The sequence below is a fragment of the Rhinoderma darwinii genome, chromosome 7 (assembly GCF_050947455.1).
Source record: "Rhinoderma darwinii isolate aRhiDar2 chromosome 7, aRhiDar2.hap1, whole genome shotgun sequence".
Taxonomy (NCBI): Eukaryota; Metazoa; Chordata; class Amphibia; order Anura; family Rhinodermatidae; genus Rhinoderma; species Rhinoderma darwinii.
The window spans coordinates 123,051,772-123,070,809 of NC_134693.1; the positions used below are offsets into that span (position 1 = coordinate 123,051,772).

At 43.0% G+C, this 19,038-nt stretch overlaps 2 protein-coding genes across 2 annotated transcripts in view; one reads left to right on the top strand and one right to left on the bottom strand.

Moving 5' to 3' along the window:
- The first annotated feature begins 36 nt into the window (after positions 1-36).
- Positions 37-12,330, top strand: KCTD6 (potassium channel tetramerization domain containing 6). Its single transcript, XM_075833950.1, has 4 exons — positions 37-177; positions 5,125-5,193; positions 6,088-6,194; positions 7,138-12,330. Exons 3-4 carry the CDS (start codon positions 6,111-6,113, stop codon positions 7,822-7,824), a joined length of 771 nt encoding a protein of 256 aa, XP_075690065.1. The 5' UTR covers positions 37-177; positions 5,125-5,193; positions 6,088-6,110; the 3' UTR covers positions 7,825-12,330.
- The window catches only part of ACOX2 (acyl-CoA oxidase 2), a 31,847-nt gene continuing 24,614 nt past the window's right edge, over positions 11,806-19,038 (bottom strand). Inside the window, exons 9-14 of the mRNA XM_075833948.1 lie at positions 18,015-18,205; positions 17,771-17,932; positions 15,993-16,098; positions 14,593-14,810; positions 14,334-14,466; positions 11,806-13,444 (exon numbers count right to left, since the gene is read on the bottom strand). Coding sequence (XP_075690063.1) covers positions 13,382-13,444; positions 14,334-14,466; positions 14,593-14,810; positions 15,993-16,098; positions 17,771-17,932; positions 18,015-18,205 — 873 coding nt within the window. The 3' untranslated portion in view covers positions 11,806-13,381. The remainder of the gene's footprint in view (positions 13,445-14,333; positions 14,467-14,592; positions 14,811-15,992; positions 16,099-17,770; positions 17,933-18,014; positions 18,206-19,038) is intronic.

A 19,038-nucleotide genomic window follows, 5' to 3' on the forward strand; every position in this document is an offset into this window, starting at 1 on the left:
CGCACAGCTGGAAAAAGAGTACGGGGAGCAAAGTGGACCATTTTTATTATTCTCACGGGTTTGTAGGAGGAGTCACTGGAGCAGGCCTCGGATTTGTCGCCGTGCACGCTGGGGTGATTTCTCTGGTGGGATTCTCCCCGTTGGATTCCCTCACACCCGGGCGTAGACAGGGATCAGGTGAGGGTGGCGTTTGGGATGTAACTCTAGTGTTGGGGAGGCAGGTTGGGATGGGCCGCTGACCGCACGACTAGTTAGAGTCGCTCTATTCTCCGCTATATAACAGTTTAATCTCCCAGTCTAGGACATGATATATAATATGTGTACGTCACGTTCTGCCATGTATATGTCTTATAAATCTGGTCAGAAACGCACTGATAATTCAGATGTCATTTCTTAAAGGGGTTGTCTAACTTAGAAAAACCGGGGGTCCTCTGCTCAGGATCCTCATCTCTTGGCCAGATTGGAGAGCGGTTATTTAGAGCGTCTGTTGCTCTGGAGCGGGGGTCCGCAACCCCCATCACTCCAGCTGCTGTAAAACTACAATTCCCAACATGCCCTGACAGCTTTTGGCTGGAATAATAAAGCCTTTGGCTGTCTGCATGCTGGGAGTTGTAGTTTCACAAAAGCTGGAGTGCTGGAGGTTGCTCACCCCTGCTGGAGGATCTGTCCTGCAATACACAGACAACCCACTAATATGAATGTACACGGTGTAATATTTAATTTCTCCTGTGGTGGCGCTGCAGGAATATTGAGCACTCAGACCTCGTTCGGACAGCCACCCGCATTTTTGGCCCGTGTTCTCCACATGCACTCGACTGTAGTGTTTTTCTGCTCTGCAAGTTCCTGGACCTGGGTCCGTATTTTGCGGATGAAATGTCATCAGAAGTGCCATCTGTGTGTCATCTGCAAAATGCGGATCATATAAAAAAGTGCAAGGAAAACCATGATGCCGACTTCCTGTCGTCGCTTAGCAACAGTTCTGCATATTACGGATGTCACACGGAGGTGTATCCGAAGTTTCCACGGGCCCATTGACTTCTATTGAATTCTCTCTAGTGAATTTGCTCAAGACATGTCCTGAGTTTCTGCAGGCTCATATTTGCGGTCCTGGAAGGGACCGTGAAAACCACGTGGTGCCATAGCAATGAATGGGTCCGCAATTTTTTATTTTTTCATTGACGTGGCTGTATGAGGCCTTGTTTTATGCGGGAGAAATTGTATTTTTATTTTTTTCACAATTTGGAGGTAGAAAAAAAATATTTTTACGCCGTGAATATAAGAAAAAGCAATTCTTGGCATGGTTTTTCTTGTTTATTTTTTATCCCGTTCAAATTTCATGCTAAATAATCCATTCGATTAAGGCCTCATGCACACGACCGTAGCCAAGTGAACGGCCGTGATTTTCACGTCGGCCGGGGGCGTAGTGTCACCCGCAAGCCGCCCGCAAATCGCGGGATGTGCACATGGCGGCGTTCATTATTTCCTATGAGCCCATTCTTTCTGCGGTCCGGGCTCCTGGGCCATGCACGGACCGTGGAAACCACGTTCGTGTGCATGGCCCCCAGGAATGAATGGGGCCGCAATTCTCCTGTGGATTTTCGGGGAATTGCGGCCACAAAAGCACGTTTGTGTGCATGGGGCCTTTATTCTTCAGGTTATTACGGTCGTTTAGATACCTAATATGTGTAGGTTTTTTTGTTAGTGTAAGGGCAATAAAATATATTTTATGCAAAATAATGACTCTTTTTGGACTTTTTTTTTTTGTGTTACCTTTTTTTTTAAATCCCATTAAGGATTAATCCCTAACAGCAGGCAAACTGAACAGACAGCCCTGGGGTCCTCCGTAGGTCCCCAGGGCTGACTGCACAGGGATTCCCCAGTGTTTGATCATGTCACCAGGTGTCCGATGACCAGATCAAAGCGGGGAGTTCCCTTTGATCATGCCACGGTCACGGACCGTGGCAATCAAAGGGTTAAACAGGTGGGGTCCGAATGTTTTCCGGCCTCCGCTGTATTCAGCAAGCATCTCTAAGATCTGGAGCTGTTAGTTACAGTTCCTGCTTAGAGGATGAGCGCTCATCAGCCTCTTCTGTAGCAACGCTAAAAGACGTCACTGTAGACTAAGGACATGCACCGCCTGCTGTCAAAAGACGGTGGGTGGTTGTTAAAGGAACAGTGTCATCACAAATAATTTTTTTATATGTTAAAGATGTTAGTGCGTTAATAAAAACGTTTATTTTCATTTGTGTGTTTGTGTTTTACTGTTTCTTATTTTTACACTTTTTTCTTCCCTATGGGGGCTGCCATTTTTTGTTCCATTTCTGTGTGTGTCGATTAACGACACACACAGACATGGGGTACGGCAGCCACAGTCCCATAGGGACTGCGAACGGCTCCCGTCCCATTGACTGCCGTGTACGGCGTCTGTGTGGGAACTGCGCATGCGCCGCTCCCACACAGTCCTATTCAAAATTGGCGCCGTCCGGCGCCATTTTCCTGTGGACCGGAAGTCGCGGCCGGACAGTAATATTACTACTTCCGGTCGCGGCTTCCGGACTTGTGCACATGGAACAGCGGCAGCAAAGGGAGCGGACGGGCCGGAGGGAGCCGCGGCGTCAGGAGCAGGTAAGAGATTTCAATGTATGTTAGTGTTTGTGTGTGTTTACTACTGCATGTAAACCTACTACACTGTGGGTTACCTCAAAAAATGGCGACACACAGTGTAGGAGGTTAAACCTTTCAAACCCCTCGTTTATCCCGGCACTAGCCAGGATAAAGGAGGGGGGATGCTGAGAGCTCACTAGAGCGAGGGCTTTTAACCCAATGTTGCAATGCTGCAATTTTGGGAACTAGCTCCATCTAGTGACCAAAAATGGGTAGTATTATAAATTAGAATTAATTTATAATATTTCCTGACTATTTCCTGACTCGTGAAAAAAATAAAAAAAATTTGAACCATGTTTAATCACCCACACACTAAATGTTTAATTTTTAAAAAAAAAACATGTTTTTCTGGCAACACATTCCCTTTAAGGTGTTAACGGACCGTGTGTACGGCCTGGGAAATATAGGACATGTCCTATTTTTGCCCGTTTTCCCAGATCCCTCAATAGACTTCAGTCTATGAGGGATCCATGAAAACGGGACCCGCACGGGTGCAAGTTGGCAGTGAAAAACTGCCGTTTTACACGGCCGATTTGACACCCGGACATGTGAGTAGGGCCTTACTAAAAGTACTTTTACATGGGCCAATTTTGGCTGATGCAAGAACCGCCGATCAACAAGACAGTTTGTTGATCGGCGCTCGTTTGCTCCTGTCGCAAGGAGCTAGTATGGGGACGAGCGCTCGTTACTCCGATCGCTTGTCCCCATGCATTTGTATCATGTTGGCAGCGCGTCTCAGGGAGATGGGACCTGCACCTATATCAAGAACGGAATCACCCGACCCTTGTTTCGCCTGGTTCGGTGGCCGCTGGCCAGAGATTCCACACGGGAACTAGCGGAGAGGGGGCTGCACATGCGTGTGGCTCTCTCAATTCTGTCTATGGTCATTGACACATGTTGATTTACACACAGGTGCTGGGATGGTTAAAAGACACAGCTCTGATACACATAATGTAACGAGCCGTGCACCTGTGTGTCCATCTCATGACCATGGACAGAATTGTGTCCACTGGAAGTAAACAATGAATGTTCCTACTAAATAACAACAAGCAGAGATCTTGAAAACTGAAGAATGAATACAGAAAGTATATTGGAAAATTGTATAACTTTTCATTATACAAAAAAATAACATAAATTTGCTGAAACCGGACAACACCTTTTAAAGACGACGTCCAGGATTACAAAAACATGGCTGCCGTCCTCCGGAATCTGTCACACCTGTCTATGGGTTGTATGTGGGTATTGCAGCTCCGCTCCAGTCACCTCCATGAAGCTGAGATGCAATACATTTTGTACTGAAAAATCGCACATTGAGTTGTGTTGTGTTTAGTACAGAGATTCCGCAGCAGGATCGCTATGAATACTGCAGAAAATCCACAAGCAAACCCGACGCAGAAAATCCGCACTATTTGCTGCGGATTTCTGTGACTGATTTACGTGCGTTTTTTTCAGATTCCGCTACAGTTTTTCTATTGCAGAAAATCTGGAGCGTATCCTGCCTGTGGGAACATAACCCTTATAGGGGTTATCAAGTCATAAGAATGTAATGGCCTATCTTTTGGATAGGCCAATGATACCTGATCGGTGGAGGTCCAACCACAGACACCCCCCCAACGATCAGCTGTTTTGAAGGGGCCACGGCGCTTGTACTAGCACTGCTTCCCCTTCATTCCTGTCACTTCTCCGTACTGAGAATGGCCGACACTTGTAGCAGAGATTTACAGTATTACAGACTTCTCCCATTGAAGTGAGAGGACTGTAATACTGTGAACCACCACAAGAGTGTCGGCGATTCACAGTACGAGCAGATGTGGAGGGGAAGCAGCGCTCGTACGAGCACCGCGGCCCCTTCAAACCAGCTGATAGGTGGGGGCGAGCTTCTGTTACATGATCACCCATTGATTGAAATTTTTTTTGGGAGGGGGTGTTCTTTACGTATAAGAATGAGGCAGTGGTATATGTGATGTCAGGAGACTTATATACTCCTGTTGAAGCAGACTTGTTTTTCAGAGCATGAAATGGATGACTGATGAGCTAGAAAGCTTCACCTTCTGACTGCAGAGTATAAGGCTGGATTCACACGAGCATGTTCGGTCCGTAAAGGACGGAACGTATTTCGGCCGCAAGTCCCGGATCGAACATACTGCAGGGAGCCGGGCTCCTAGCATCATAGTTATGTACGACGTTAGGAGTCCCTGCCTCTCCGTGGAACTACTGTCCCGTACTGAAAACATGATTACAGTACGGGACAGTTGTCCGGCAGCGAGACAGGGACTCCTAGCGTCGTACATAACTATGATGCTAGGAGCCCGGCTCCCTGCAGTGTGTTCGGTCCGGGACTTGCAGCCGAAATACGTTCCGTCCTTTACGAACGTAACATGCTCGTGTGAACCCAGCCTTAGGAGTGATGTTGTATTTTCGATTCTTCTATGGCTCCAGTTTATTCTTTTTTTGTTCCAGGTTTTGCTCCGTCTGTGGTAACATCTGAATCTCTCCGTCTTTACAGACCTAACAAGGATCGATACAGAGGTCAGTGATGTGTTTATTATAATAGTGTCTATAATGGCTCTCCAAAACAACAACTCCCAGCATATCCATGATGGTAATTGTAGTTTCGCACCAGGCAAATGTATTTAATATACGCTAAATATAATATAAGCTTACCTTATTCAAATATTCAAGCAGTTTTATATAGTAATTAGCTTATAATATCTGTACAAGGGTGGCCATGCACACAGTGGCCGCGCTGCGTTAGAAGCAGTGTGTCCGAGAACCGCACGGCAAAACCACACTTGGTTGTACCACATATTGCTTGGGTTTAAGGACGCACGGCTTACACAGGCGGAGCGCGTGATTTCAATGTGCTTCACCTGTACACATCGCACATCCGAAAACTGTGTTGCAAAACCACAGAATCTGAATCGGATTTCCATTACTGCAAAGACAGAGCTTTTAAACTACAAACCATAAGGGTGGGTTCTCATGTTGCGGATGCACCGCGGTCAAGGTGTGCCCACCACTGCGGGTAAAAGCGCTTTCATTGTTAACGGCTGCTCATGCAGCTAAATGTCGGTTTTACCGCGTGGCCAGTAACCGTTTTGCACCAATCGTCTACAACATGAGAAATGATAATGCTCTTTTGATCAGTGGCGTACGTAGAAGAGAGGGGACCCCATTATAGTGCCTGGTTTTGCCTCTCAGGATGACCAGGTCTGGTGTTTCTTTCAAATTTCCCACCCTCTTGTTTATAAACAATGCAGAGAGGGAGTCTTGCAAAAGATTTCTCTATCCAAAGGGGATGGGACCAACTAGGGCTGGACCCGCTCTCCAAAAGGGCCCCACATCAACCGCATGGTCTGCCTCTATGTTATGTACACCCTTGCCAGTCTTGTATCTCATGAAGAGAAAACTTTTGTTTTGCAGGAGCTGGACTAACCGATCGGTGTATGCATTCCTCAGCGTTCAGACGCCGGGTCCATTCCAAGCATCAGTCGTTTGATCAAATGGATAATGGGGATTGGGGACACGCGGTATGGAATGAAACACCTACTGAATTTTTATATTGTTTTCAGTGTACGGAGTCATCTGCTTCCGGCTTCGAATGCTGCATAACATCCGGTGCCGGAGCAGATGATCGGTGCAGGGTCCGGGTGCTGGACCCACACCGATCATTTAATGTTGACTTATCCTGTGGACAGCTCATCACTATGAAAAAACGGCCCTTGTCCAGACAGCCCCGTTAATGTAAAACCGAAGTACACTACAGGCTATAAACTTCTAGGAGTGCCGTATTACAGCTCCGTACACCTTGGACCTTGTGCAGAGCTGTGTGTGCATGGGCCTAAACACTCTCAAGGCTTTTTTTTTCACACGCCAGTACTTTGAGTCAGTATTTAAAAGTCAGAGCCAGGAGTGGGTGCCAACTTTCTGTTATACTTTTGCTCTTTGTAGGTGCCACTCCTGGTTTTGGCTTCCAAATACTGTCCAAAATACTCCCATGTGAAAGATACCTTAGGGTATGTTCACACGTGGCAGATACGCTTTGGATTTTCCATCCGTATTTGGGGGCAGAAAATCTGCAGCGTATTAAAGTAGCCGCAAAATGCACGAGATTTTTACAAAGGTCATTCACACGCTGCGGATAATTTCCGCACATAAATATACTGCAGTTCGGATTTTAAAATTCACAGCATCTCAATTTATTTTGCGGATCCTCATTGGGGATTTCAATGAGAGAGGGGAATTTCTCATACGAATTTGGCTGCAGAAACGCTGCAAATTTGTGCCAAAATGTACAGGCGTATTTTTCAAAGGAATTTTCCATCCCATGTGGAGGTGCCCTTAGGGTACCCACACATGTAGCAGATTTTTTGTGCGGATTTCACCCCTTCTACGTTGAAAAGCTTCACTTAAATACTTTTATTTCCTGTGTGGAGGTGTGTGCCTCTTAAATAATGTTCCTCTTTCTTTTAGATGACTGATCCCGTCACCCTAAATGTTGGGGGCCATGTGTATACGACCTCACTCACAACACTAACGCGTTATCCAGATTCCATGTTGGGTGCTATGTTTGGGGGCGATTTTCCCACCGCCAGAGACTCCCAAGGCAATTACTTTATTGACCGCGATGGATCCCTTTTCCGGTACGTGTTGAACTTTCTACGGACATCAGAACTTACCGTGCCCGTAGACTTCAAAGAGTTTGATCTGCTCCGTAAAGAAGCCGATTTTTATCAGATCGAACCTTTAATACAATTTCTTAATGACCCCAAACCTTTGTATCCTACGGACACTTTCGAAGAAGTTGTGGAACTGTCTAGTACAAGGAAACTATCAAAGTATTCCAACCCCGTGGCCGTAATCATCACTCAGCTTACGATCACAACCAAGGTGCATGCTTTACTAGGGGGGATTGCCAACTATTTCACTAAATGGAATAAGCACATGATGGACACCCGGGATTTCCAAGTCTCCTTCACTTTTGGGCCTTGTGATTACCACCAGGAGGTCTCCCTTAGAGTCCACCTGATGGAGTATATTACAAAGCAAGGCTTTACAATCCGAAACACCCGGGTCCACCACATGAGTGAGCGGGCCAATGAGAACACAGTGGAACATAACTGGACTTTTTGTAGACTAGCTAGGAAGACCGATGACTAATGTCAGCACGGGCGAGATGCCTTTTGGTGTTGGCACCAATCAATGTCCGTCTCCTGATGACCTATATGTGCTGCTGTGCACATCCATATTTATTAACAGCCATTGCGACTGGTTAGTCCCGCTAACGTGACTCCTCCATTGTTCCGTTACCCAGCACGCATGCATGTGACTACACGAGGAACGGCAACATTCAGGAACGATTTCCGTGCTTCGACATTAGGCTTCCACACCTTAATGCACACCTTCAGTATTGATATGGGAACACTTATGTACAAGTGGCTTTCTCGTTATACTGTCTGAAGACTATTGTTGGAACTTAAGGATAGTCTGAAGTTTCAGCCTCGTGATCATCATCAACTTTCGTGTAGGGTCAGATTTTTTTTGATCTTGAATAAGCCACAGAGAACAAATGATGGGAGGGACTTTGAGCATAATTATAAGAATTTGTTAAATCTTCAGCAATTTACAAGCATTCTCGTCCACATCATTGTCTACATTGATCTGGCCAAATACTCTCAATTGGATAGACTGGTAGAGAATTCCATAATCATCTGGAACATACATGTCTTTTTAATGGGGTTCGTAAGTAACCACTATCTATGTACCATCTTCTGACGATCACAACCCATATGATCCATCTCATCAGCATGTACGCCCACATTTCTATTCATTCTATTATAGGAATATGCCCAAGAAGACTAGGACCACAACAAGAATTACGCAGTTGGTTGCTGTTTTCTACTATAAGTTTGCACTTTACTAAGGTGGCCATAGACATATTGGTAATTTAGGCAATCCAACCAAGCAATTGGTTGGGTTGGTAATAGATGTGTCTTTGGTTGGTTGCGAATGAAAATGTATTCATCGGTTTGGAAACTTTACAGGTTTTTGGTTTAAAGATTCAGATATTGAGACCTTTATCTGTTTGTGACCAGATCTTTGTCTCCAGCCACCATTAATGGCGCCACACAGGAGACGTATATTTAGTGCCAAGAATGGGATTGGAACCTGTCAAGACAAAGCATGGAAACCCTGCTTTGTATGGACGGTATCCAATCTCATTCTTGAAATTAGGCAAAATATGGATCCATAAACAGTATATTGTCTTCATGTGGCCTTACAAGTAATTAGAATTACCTATAATACAAAAACTTCATAGTGATCACATTAAGGTATGAGTGCCGTTTCCTACCATAGTATATTGCCCTGGTTAGAATATCATAGCATGCAGGGGATATTGGTATTTCAGGGCTAATTGGCATAAAATTGTAAGTAAGTACAATGGAAAAGTGGAGGAATGGTTGTGAGCAATCAATCATTAATGCCAATCTCTGGGCGTCCATTGTGTCCTATCCCTGCTGTGTTGCAGAAATACATGTAGGCGGGTGTTATAATGTTAGGGCATGTCGCTATACATTGGTGGGGGTCTGACCTCCATTGAATAGAGCAGTGTTGTAGTTCCCTGCACGACGGGTGTCCAAAGGCATTGCGGTTCAGGGAAATATTAGCGCTGCACCTTAATTTGTTGATTTGGTTGGGGAGAGGTCGAACCACCACCTATGCGGAAGTGATGATGAATATTAACTGCGATTGGTTGCTTTGGGCAACAAGGCCGGTTTTTCAGGTTATACAATTTTGATAAAGACCCATTTAGGGAGAATTATCAATATTCTTGAGAAATACATAATGTTATGAGGCAGTTAAAATGGTGCAAACTGCGCCAAATTTATCATTGTTGCAACTCGCTAGACACGTTACACACTTTTCTCTTCATTTGGCTGATGTACTATACAGTAACAAATTGTAAAATGCGCTAAATTTATTAAACATGTGCCATTTTTTTGTGCAATTTGTAGCCATATCCAATTTTTAGACACTTTTCGAAACAGTCAAGCAAGGTGCAAAAAGTGTCGATCACGTAATAAATATGCTGCACCACGCCTGAATCCTGGCACATTTGTATGTTCATTTATCCGGAGGCTTTTAATAGGATAAAATAGTAATCATGGGGGCGTTTTTTCTTTATTGTTCTCTGTTCTTCAATGAGATTACTGACAAAGAATAAATTGCATACAACAGAAGTAGATACCCCAGACTTTAGATTTAGTGCCCTATAAGACCTTGTCTCTGCTTGTGTTAGTAACTACCACAATTCCATGAAAACTATATATGCAATCGACCAGTGAAGACACTTAGGGGCTTTTTTTTTTTACTAAAACTGGGCTTTCATACGCCAATCTTTGCCATCTGCTCCCCTGGAGTAAGATGCAGCAGAATTAAGAGGCGCACCGTGGCCATGCACCACCCATTTGCCGCCATCGGACATCTGTATGTTCTAGGCCCTGTGTCAGTATGGGGTATCAGCCGCAGCCGGTAGTGAGAGCCGGAGGAGAGTATGAGATGATTATTGAGAGTTACAATGAGATGATAATTTTTTTTTTTAATTGTCCGATGGGCTGGTGGGGGATGTGGCTCGGCATGGACCTTTACCTCGCTACACCCCACTGAGTGAAGTCTACACTAGTTTTCTGGTGTAAATTTGGCAGGCCGCAGTGGACGTGCCCCATTTTTTGGAAGCCACACCCCTTTTAAAAAGTGGTCAGGGTGACTTAAAAGACCCAAAAGTTTTCATTTTTAATGTACTTGCGACTTTTCTACTGGCGTAAAAAGGTTAATAAATTCGTACCTTAAAACCAGAAATGTAAACATTTCTAGGAAATATGATTAAAGGGCGATTCTAGTAAAAAAAAAAAAAAAATCCAGTATCTTCATAAAACCGGTGCACATATAAGTGCAAATCACAGGACCTGAATATCAAATGAAGACTTAGTGGTAGAATATCTCATGAGTTGACTCATCTGCCCAAAGCCTAGTCACCCAGCTACTGGAATTGCCCCATGTGTACTGGCTACTGTCCCAAAAGTGTCATTGGATACCCGATGCCATTGGTTTGTAAGATGGGCAGCAAGAGTCTGGAGCTTCCAGTAGGCATTTTTGGAGTAAAAGTTGGTGTCCTTTTGGCAGTCGATGTATCAGTTATTTCAATATTGGATCCAGCGATTCAGATTTCAAGCACAATTGTCACATTCGCTGCCCTGTTGTTTTTAGTGGAACCAGTAATTACCAATATTTATGCTGGAGGTTTAGGAAGGTTCTATATAGTGGCGCTGTTTGTCTATTCACACATAAATCAGTGTTAGTTGGAAAATAAGCTTTTACATGGGTAGCGTACAGGGTGGAAAGCCGAATCTATGCAGACACAAGTGACCAAACCCTACTATATTCTCAGATTAGAACTTTTTTTTTTTTTTTTTACTAGATAGATTTTAAACAGTGGTGGAATTACTATTTTGTAAGTCTGGTTAATTCTAAAATAATTATGTATTGCCTGCTTTTATTCTAATAAAAAGATGTGTGGACAGTTTATCATTTACATTGGCTGCTTAATAAATGCTCATTTTGAAGGGTTTACAGGTCTCATTGTAAAAAAATATTCCAGCAATTCTTGCCTTATTCTCCCTTTTTCCCCCATTTATCTTATATTGCAATTAATACTTAGGTATACATATAATCCTGGTCTGGCTGTAAAACGGTCTGCAGCAGGAGCCTCCTCCCCTGACCTGTCTGCAGTAGGACACATTTCAGCTCTGCCCCATTGTCAACCATTTATCAGACAAAAATGTTAGAGGAAATGAAAGTGACTGCACTTTTGGCAAACTTTTTATACGTCAGAGACAAATCAGAAGTTTGGATAAGTAGTCTTCAGCCTAACGGAGCACCAATCACAGCCGTTGATGCAGCGCGCTCAGTTGAGTGCTTATGCACCTTCGTATCAGCAGTGAATGACCCAGATGTTCTCTTAGGGCCCTCACTGGCCATAATGCATTAATTTTTAACTGAAGTGTTCCCCCACCAGTGCTAGAAGTAAAATCGAGATTCTTATTGGCGGATATAGGGGGAAAGTAGTGACTAGTCTTCGTATTCATTTGCAAAGATAAAAATTATTCTTTATTCAGGCTTGATTAAGCATTTCGGAGCACACATTGCTCCTTCAGACTGACATGTCCTTGAAACCAATTTTAGACTGTCATTATGCAGATGCATTTTAGCTTCTGTATTGCATTCACAATACACTTACGGGCTGTTCTACTAAACCGCACCATAGAGGCTATATGGGTGTTGCGGCCGCAATACAGATGCTAACGTGTGTCTATATTATGCCATCTGACTGGTATGCATTAGCTTTAGTTTAATCTGGAGTGTATATGTAGTTATAGTTAGCGACATAGTACATTTTTTTTATTTTTTTATTCTGTAGTACACGGTAACCTAGTGGTTCTCTATACAATAGGTACCTGGTTATCAGAATACAGTCATTCCTATATAAGAATTATTGTGTATTACAAACAATGGGGGAGATTTCGCAAAACTGGGGCAAATTGGAATAGTTACCGAAAACAACCAATCAGAGTCCAGCTAATTTTTTTTTAGAAGGTCTTCTGAAAATAGAAACAAGCTGATTGGTTGCTGTACACAACTCCACCTCTTGTCCTTTGCACTGATTTTGTTAAATGTATGTTTTATGAGATTAGTAAATGGGGTATGTTATATGTCAAATTCTGAACCGGTTGGTATATTACATCTGGATCTGCTATACAAGTCCAGATTTACATTTCGGATAAGTTACTCCTTTTCTTCCAGACCTTGGCTGACAACACAGTTTCCCTGCACCTCGCTGTTCTATATATGCCTTGTGATTCTTATGAATTTAACTTAGGGCATTAATAAACTAGTGACAGATCCTCTATCTAATAGGTGCTATGATGCTGATATTATTTGCAAAGTTATGAGCATTTTTCTAAGTATGCTAATTTAGCTATACTTGCCAAATGGGAGGTGACTTTCTTTTCACTCTTGACAGTCATACAGAAAATATTACACCACCTAATCAGCATCATACAGTTCTCCTCCCAGCCCAGGAACACAGCGTGATCATATAGTATACAGCCTACATTCCCCATCTGTGTATTCAACTGGTGATATCTTCGCTTGTTTCACAGCTAGAACTGCGATATGAAAGATTCGAATCTCTTTCATATGACACGAGAACTGCTGTTCCAAGTGGTCCACAGCCCGAGATACGGCTGTTTTAAATGATCCCCCTTCCCTCCAGCCTCAGTCTCTCACACAGTGTGTGAAGCAGCTTCATTCTGATAGGACAGTGTCAGAGGCTGTGAGGTAGCGCCACCTCAGGAGAATCCCTGGTGTTGACACCCACTTGGCTAGTATAGTCTCATTTGCATATTTAGACCAAAAGCTCATAACTTTTAAAATAATATACTTTTTGGGACACACTTTGCACCAGCGTGACCGCACCTATTAGATTAGCTAGGATATTACTAAAACTAGTGACAGATCCTCTTTAAAACATTATAAAAGGCATCCCTGAGGTGTGTCTGGGGTACGAGTCTTATCAGCTAGTAAACTGGAAGACACATAAAAAGAGAAATAGGAAACGAGTCATGTAATGTGGATCGGAGTCTTCCGGGAACGCTCTTCATAATTTAGCTGGATTGCTTTGCATGTGAGGCTTCAGGTGACTCTCAAACATTGGATTCACCTGTAAGAAAAATAAAAGCAAGATTATTATCTCCACTACGATTGATTTATGTACTTATATCTAGTGTTCCTTTAGCCATTAAATGTGCATAAATATTTTTTTTATCCCATGAAGCATAAACCAAGCATGTAAAATGGTAAATCCTCAATAGACTACTACGGAGCTGCAGGGAATTTATGAAGACTGTTCATATTAAGACTGGTGTATAAAATGGCAAAGGTGGCGTAAATGCGCCTAGTTTATTAAGAGCAGCTTGCCCCATAATAAATCAGGCACATGGCCCTTGCGGCAGAATCTTAAATCTACTCCTTCAGACACATTTTTTTTTAAACGCTTGTAAAATAAAAACACCGTGAATTTCAAGCGTGTATTCATGCCGTTTTTAACCCCTTAATGCAATATCCCATTACTGTACATGATAAGGGTTAAGGAGAAGTATGGAGCGAGCTTACCGGCTGAGCTAGCTTCATACACAGCGGGTGATGGCTGTGTTACGCAGCCAACACCTAACTGCAATGGGTGGAGTCAAAGTTCACTTTGATTCCACCGGTTTAACACCTTAAATTCCGCGGAAAAAAAAAGGATTTGAAATTTTTGTGGCTTAAAAAAAACAACATATGGTATTTGTGAGTTTTTAATCTCCCCTTGAAATCAATGGGGAAAACCTGCAACAAAAAAGTAACGTTTCCGCAGCATAAAATTGACATGCTGCAAATTTTCAAACCGCAACGCAGGTCATTTCATGAACGTTTGATTCTTTTCAACGTGTGCAGGAGATTTGTTCAAATCACATCCACTTTGCTACTACTGTAAATGCTGCGGAATTTCTGCGCAGAATTCCATTGCGGAAATCCTGCAGCGTTTACGCTGCGTGTGAATCCAACCTTACCTTCATGTTCTCTGGATTTTTCTGAGCCCACTCTAACATGTTATGATACACATTCCCGTCATAGGTCCCAAGGGCCGATAACAACTGTTCATCTGTGTAATCGAAAGCGTCAACAAGCAGAACTGCATCTTTCCTAGAAATAAAAGGGAAAAGTTATAAAGTGGAGCAAACTTATGAATCTCCCCTTTAATCCCAGTCTATCCATATCAACGGGGTACAACTCATGTGCCAACCTGCACCAAACGTTGTGGTTACTCACCGGAGCTCAGCCAAGAGGCCCAGGTAAGCTGTAGTGGCCATGTCCAGCTGCTTCCCTGATAGGTACCCATGTTGTAAGAAGTCGCCAGCATTTGTGAATATTCCATGCAGTGCATACAGGTCACACAGCGGCTTCAGAACGGTCTCAATGTGAGGCTGATCAAAGAGCGAATTCAGAGCCGAGGTGAAAATCTTGACTGTTAAGTAGTGTGAATGAGCCTAGAAGACACGTGACAACATTAGCTGGAAGAACGGGTTGACCAACTGTATGGTTTGAATATGGGAATTAAAAATTTGCAACCACATGTATACATTTCTCGAGACTCAGACACCGTTCACATCACGTTTTTGCCCAACGTTTAGTGTTTATGTCTGGAACGCACCTGACGTACGCACATAAGGTGTCCATAGGTCTCCATTAGTCCAAAAGTGTGTCGGTATGTTTTTTTTTACTTAAAAGTATGTAATATATCATAGTAAGTAGGTTATGCTAATCCATACAACGGGATTCCACAAAAAATAAAAAAAAATTAACATTGGAGACTATGGGTGACGGACGTCATACATTTAACTTCTACCTTATGATCTTTTCAATATCTAGAAGATGAGGGAACAAAAGAAGAGGGAGAATGCCCGGCACACATAGTGCATCATAAAAAAGAAAGGCAATACGGGCTTGGGGGTAAGAATTATGCTTACCAAAAGGCGTTGTGCGGGGGGCACAACACCCTCTTGCGCTGGTCAATGTAGGAGACTGCAGCTAGGATTCCACCCGGGAGCCACACGGGTTTAATTTAAGAAAATTATGGTATACGTATATGAAAAGCTCCTAAGTGTAGAAGGAGGTAGAAAATTTTTGGGGAATACTTCCCCAGCGCTGTATTTATCTTCTTTGCTAAGAGACAGCGCTGGGGAAGTATTCCCCAAAAATTTTCTACCTCCTTCTACACTTAGGAGCTTTTCATATACGTATACCATAATTTTCTTAAATTATTATAGTATAAGTTTAAGGGGGATGGATTCCTAACTGATGTGTCATGAAAAGAGTTATGAGAGTTCATGACCTATCCATTGAATGGATACCATTATAGCTTATGGGTTATGCAGCGGGGGCTGAGCTCTTGTAGGGAAGTTCACCCAAGTTTCTTTGATATCCTTCGGTTAAGGGCAGAGGTTTTTAGGTGATATCTCTGAGAATTGTAAGACTTCTTAATTTGTTCTGGCCCCTGGGATTTCGGGTACGATATATTAAATTAGATAGACTCTTCCAATTACCTTTTTTTGTTGATCAGAAGAACCCTGTGATTGGTTTGGTCCACTCAGACCTCTATGGATGGATTATTGGATAACGGACAAAAAAAATAAAATTAAAAAAAACGACACCGTGGTATATAGACTTACTATTGAGGCCTTCACAAGCTCCACAGAGGTGCTGTTCCATGCGGCGTATTGCTCAATCCCTGACTGTACCAGGTTCTGCATTTTGTTTGCTGCAGATGTGACGAGTCTGAAAAAAAAAAAAAAAACTAATTATTATCATAGTATACAATGTGAATACCCTGATGAATAGAACGTACTTCTATGGGAAGAAGCTATTCTAGGAGATAGAGCAGCAAGTTAGTTCAACATTGAGCCGGCGGACTTGAAAAATAAGAATAGCCGTTTTCTATTCTTGCATTATATACTGCTTGCATACATCCCAAACAGTCCTGGATTCGGGCAGGTGTCCCTCTGTCCTGGGCGGCCGGTGGTATGTCCCGGTTTCAACCTTGTGTCTTCAGGACGCAGATGCAGTTGAATCCAATGGTGAAGCAGGGAGTCGCAGCTCCCTGTTCCACCATTCACTATGTGACGCCGACTTAACGCAGACAGGCAAGATGCAGTGACGTCATTACGCCTGCCTGCACAACGCAGAGAACCGACCTGAGGAGGCCCGTAGAGGGGTCTCCCCAATTCGTTGTGGGAATAGGGTTAGGCGAGTATTCATTTTATAAATTTTTATTCGGCACTATGAAGGCATTATACTGGGAATAGGAGCAGCTATGGGGGTATTATACTGTGGGGGCGCACTATTGGGGCATTAAACTGTTTGGGCAGTACTATGTGGGTATTATAGTGTGGGGGCTGAGCTTCACGTTAAAAAAAAATAGCCGCAGGAGTTGTCCCTATTTACAATACTTGAAAGTTAGGAGGTATGCTGCTTGGGTTCAGCTAGACATAGAAACAATTATTTTTCTCTGTTCAAGAGGGTCTAAATTTTTTCATTTGTGATTGTATGCAAATGAACGGTCCAAAGTGAAATGTTTTAGTTTCGCATTGCTCAACATGCACTTTTCTTGGATGATAGTAAATAAAAACAACAATCATAGCATCTACTACTACAACCAAGAAAAAATTCAAAGCAGGAAAAGTTTACACCACCGAGGCAGATTTCCATCAGTCAGAATGGATCATTTCTAATGTTAAAAATGTTGCATCAGGGCCCAAGAACTTCAAGTTACATCACTTGACGACCGGAAAACAAATGTTCCAATTCGCAGGCCTTCAATTCAGGAGGGAGTTTTTGTCCACACCATTACTTTACTGATTATACTGATCAATTAAAGCAAACCTCCAGTCCCGCAACAAATTTTAAATATGACAGGGTGTATGGAGTAATATTACCTGGTACCCTTCAGTTGCACCCATCTGCCATGGATCGCCGCTTTGGGGGTCTCCTCTGTTTTCCGAATATGGCTGCAGCAGTTTTTAGTCTACGAGTCTGAGACACACTGTTCTCTGATTGGCTAGAGCTGCTCATGTGAGCAGTTCTGGCAAATCTGAGAACAAAAATGAGTGTCTTAGACAGTCTGTGAAATGCTGTGGCCATTTTTGGACAACATAGAGGGGACTCCAAAACGGCGGATCCACCTCAAAAGGGGCACGAGATCATATTACTCCATATACCCCAAATTTATAATCTTGTCCTGGGACCGGAGGGTCACTTTAACTGTGAAGGATTAAATCTGGTGCAGTGAGGCATGACTTTCCTCTAACCACCAAGATGTAGCTGGTAAACAATTTGCCTATACATAGGCAGCTTGTATGTTATCTAAAAGTGAAAAATAAGTGTCATAATGTAAACAGGGGGCTAAAATATTGCTGAAAGTTGATAAATTTCGTTGAACTACTTTACTTACAGGTGCACCCTATACTCATAAGCCGTCAAGTACACTTCTGGATTCAGGAAGTCAACAGGTGTCATGGCCTGGCAAGCCCCAGCGACTGGAGAGGATAGATAGGCCACGCTGGGTGGTAATGGTTTTCCCGACTGGGCACCAGCAAAACATTTAATCAAAAATCTAGAAGAGAAAACGCAAACATAACTGCTCTGTACATCGCACAGTTTTGGTGGGGATATCAGATATTGTGGAATAGTGTTACCTTGCGACTTGTAAGTGTAGGACGGTATTCTCCCCTTCATAAGTGCATGAAGCCACCAATTTGGAGTAGATAGTGGGTATACCACTGTAGAGGGAGTAGCCATGGCCCCCACATGCCTTGCGGCAGACTTCTACCCCATTAGAACTGATCTCGGTTACAAAAGCCTTCATTCCAGCTGTGAGAGCATGGAGCTGAATATAGAATGAAGATAAGGCAGTACAATGTAAATGCGATCATTCCTCATCTAGTTCCTAAAAGTGTTATACAATTTACATACATATATCTATCTTCATAGAGACATGTCAGAAGATTGCATCGGTGGGGATCCCCGAGCTAGGACCTCATTAATAAGAAGAACAAAAAGGTCCCTGGTATTGCTCTAAATGGGGAGACCCTTTGACTTTTAATACAGATCCTTGAGCTGACGTGACTACTGTATGAATCTCTACCGTAATGTGCCCTGAACCCTATGGCAACAACGTCAACCGCAGTTCAGACATATGAAGATCCTAAAGGGGAATGGCGATTTTCCAATTTATTCCCGAAATAATTTTGATCCACCATTACAAGTCAGAATATAGTCAACGTACCTCAAAATCTGCTCTGTCACTAAACTCAGAGTCTTCTTGGAATGATCTCACAATAAAAAATAAAAAAAATAAAAAAAAACCCTCATGGGTCATCGGAAATTTGAATTCCTTAATAAATTGGCAGGTCCGTACATTCAAAGAAAATGAAGGGTTGTCTGCTTTCAGCAAATTCGTTATTTTTTTTTGTAAAATTAAAATTTATACAATTTTCCAATGTACTTTCTGTATTCATTCCGCACGGTTTGAGATCTCTGCTTGTTGTCATTCAGTAGGAACATTTATTGTTTACTTCTTAGAGGATATAATTCTGTCCATGGTCACGTGATGAACACAGGTGAATGGGGTGTTACAGTTACAGTAATGTGTATCAGAGCTGTGTCTAACGATCCCTGCACCTGTGTGCCCATCACATGACCCTGGACAGAATTTTATCC

What these genes read in the sequence shown, in the direction of transcription:
- KCTD6 (XM_075833950.1), top strand. Translation starts at nt 6,111, where the DNA reads ATGCATTCCTCAGCGTTCAGACGCCGGGTCCATTCCAAGCATCAGTCG. An exon ending in ATGGGGATTGGGGACACGCG is followed by an intron (nt 6,195 to 7,137) that starts GTATGGAATGAA and finishes TCTTTCTTTTAG; the next exon opens with ATGACTGATCCCGTCACCCT.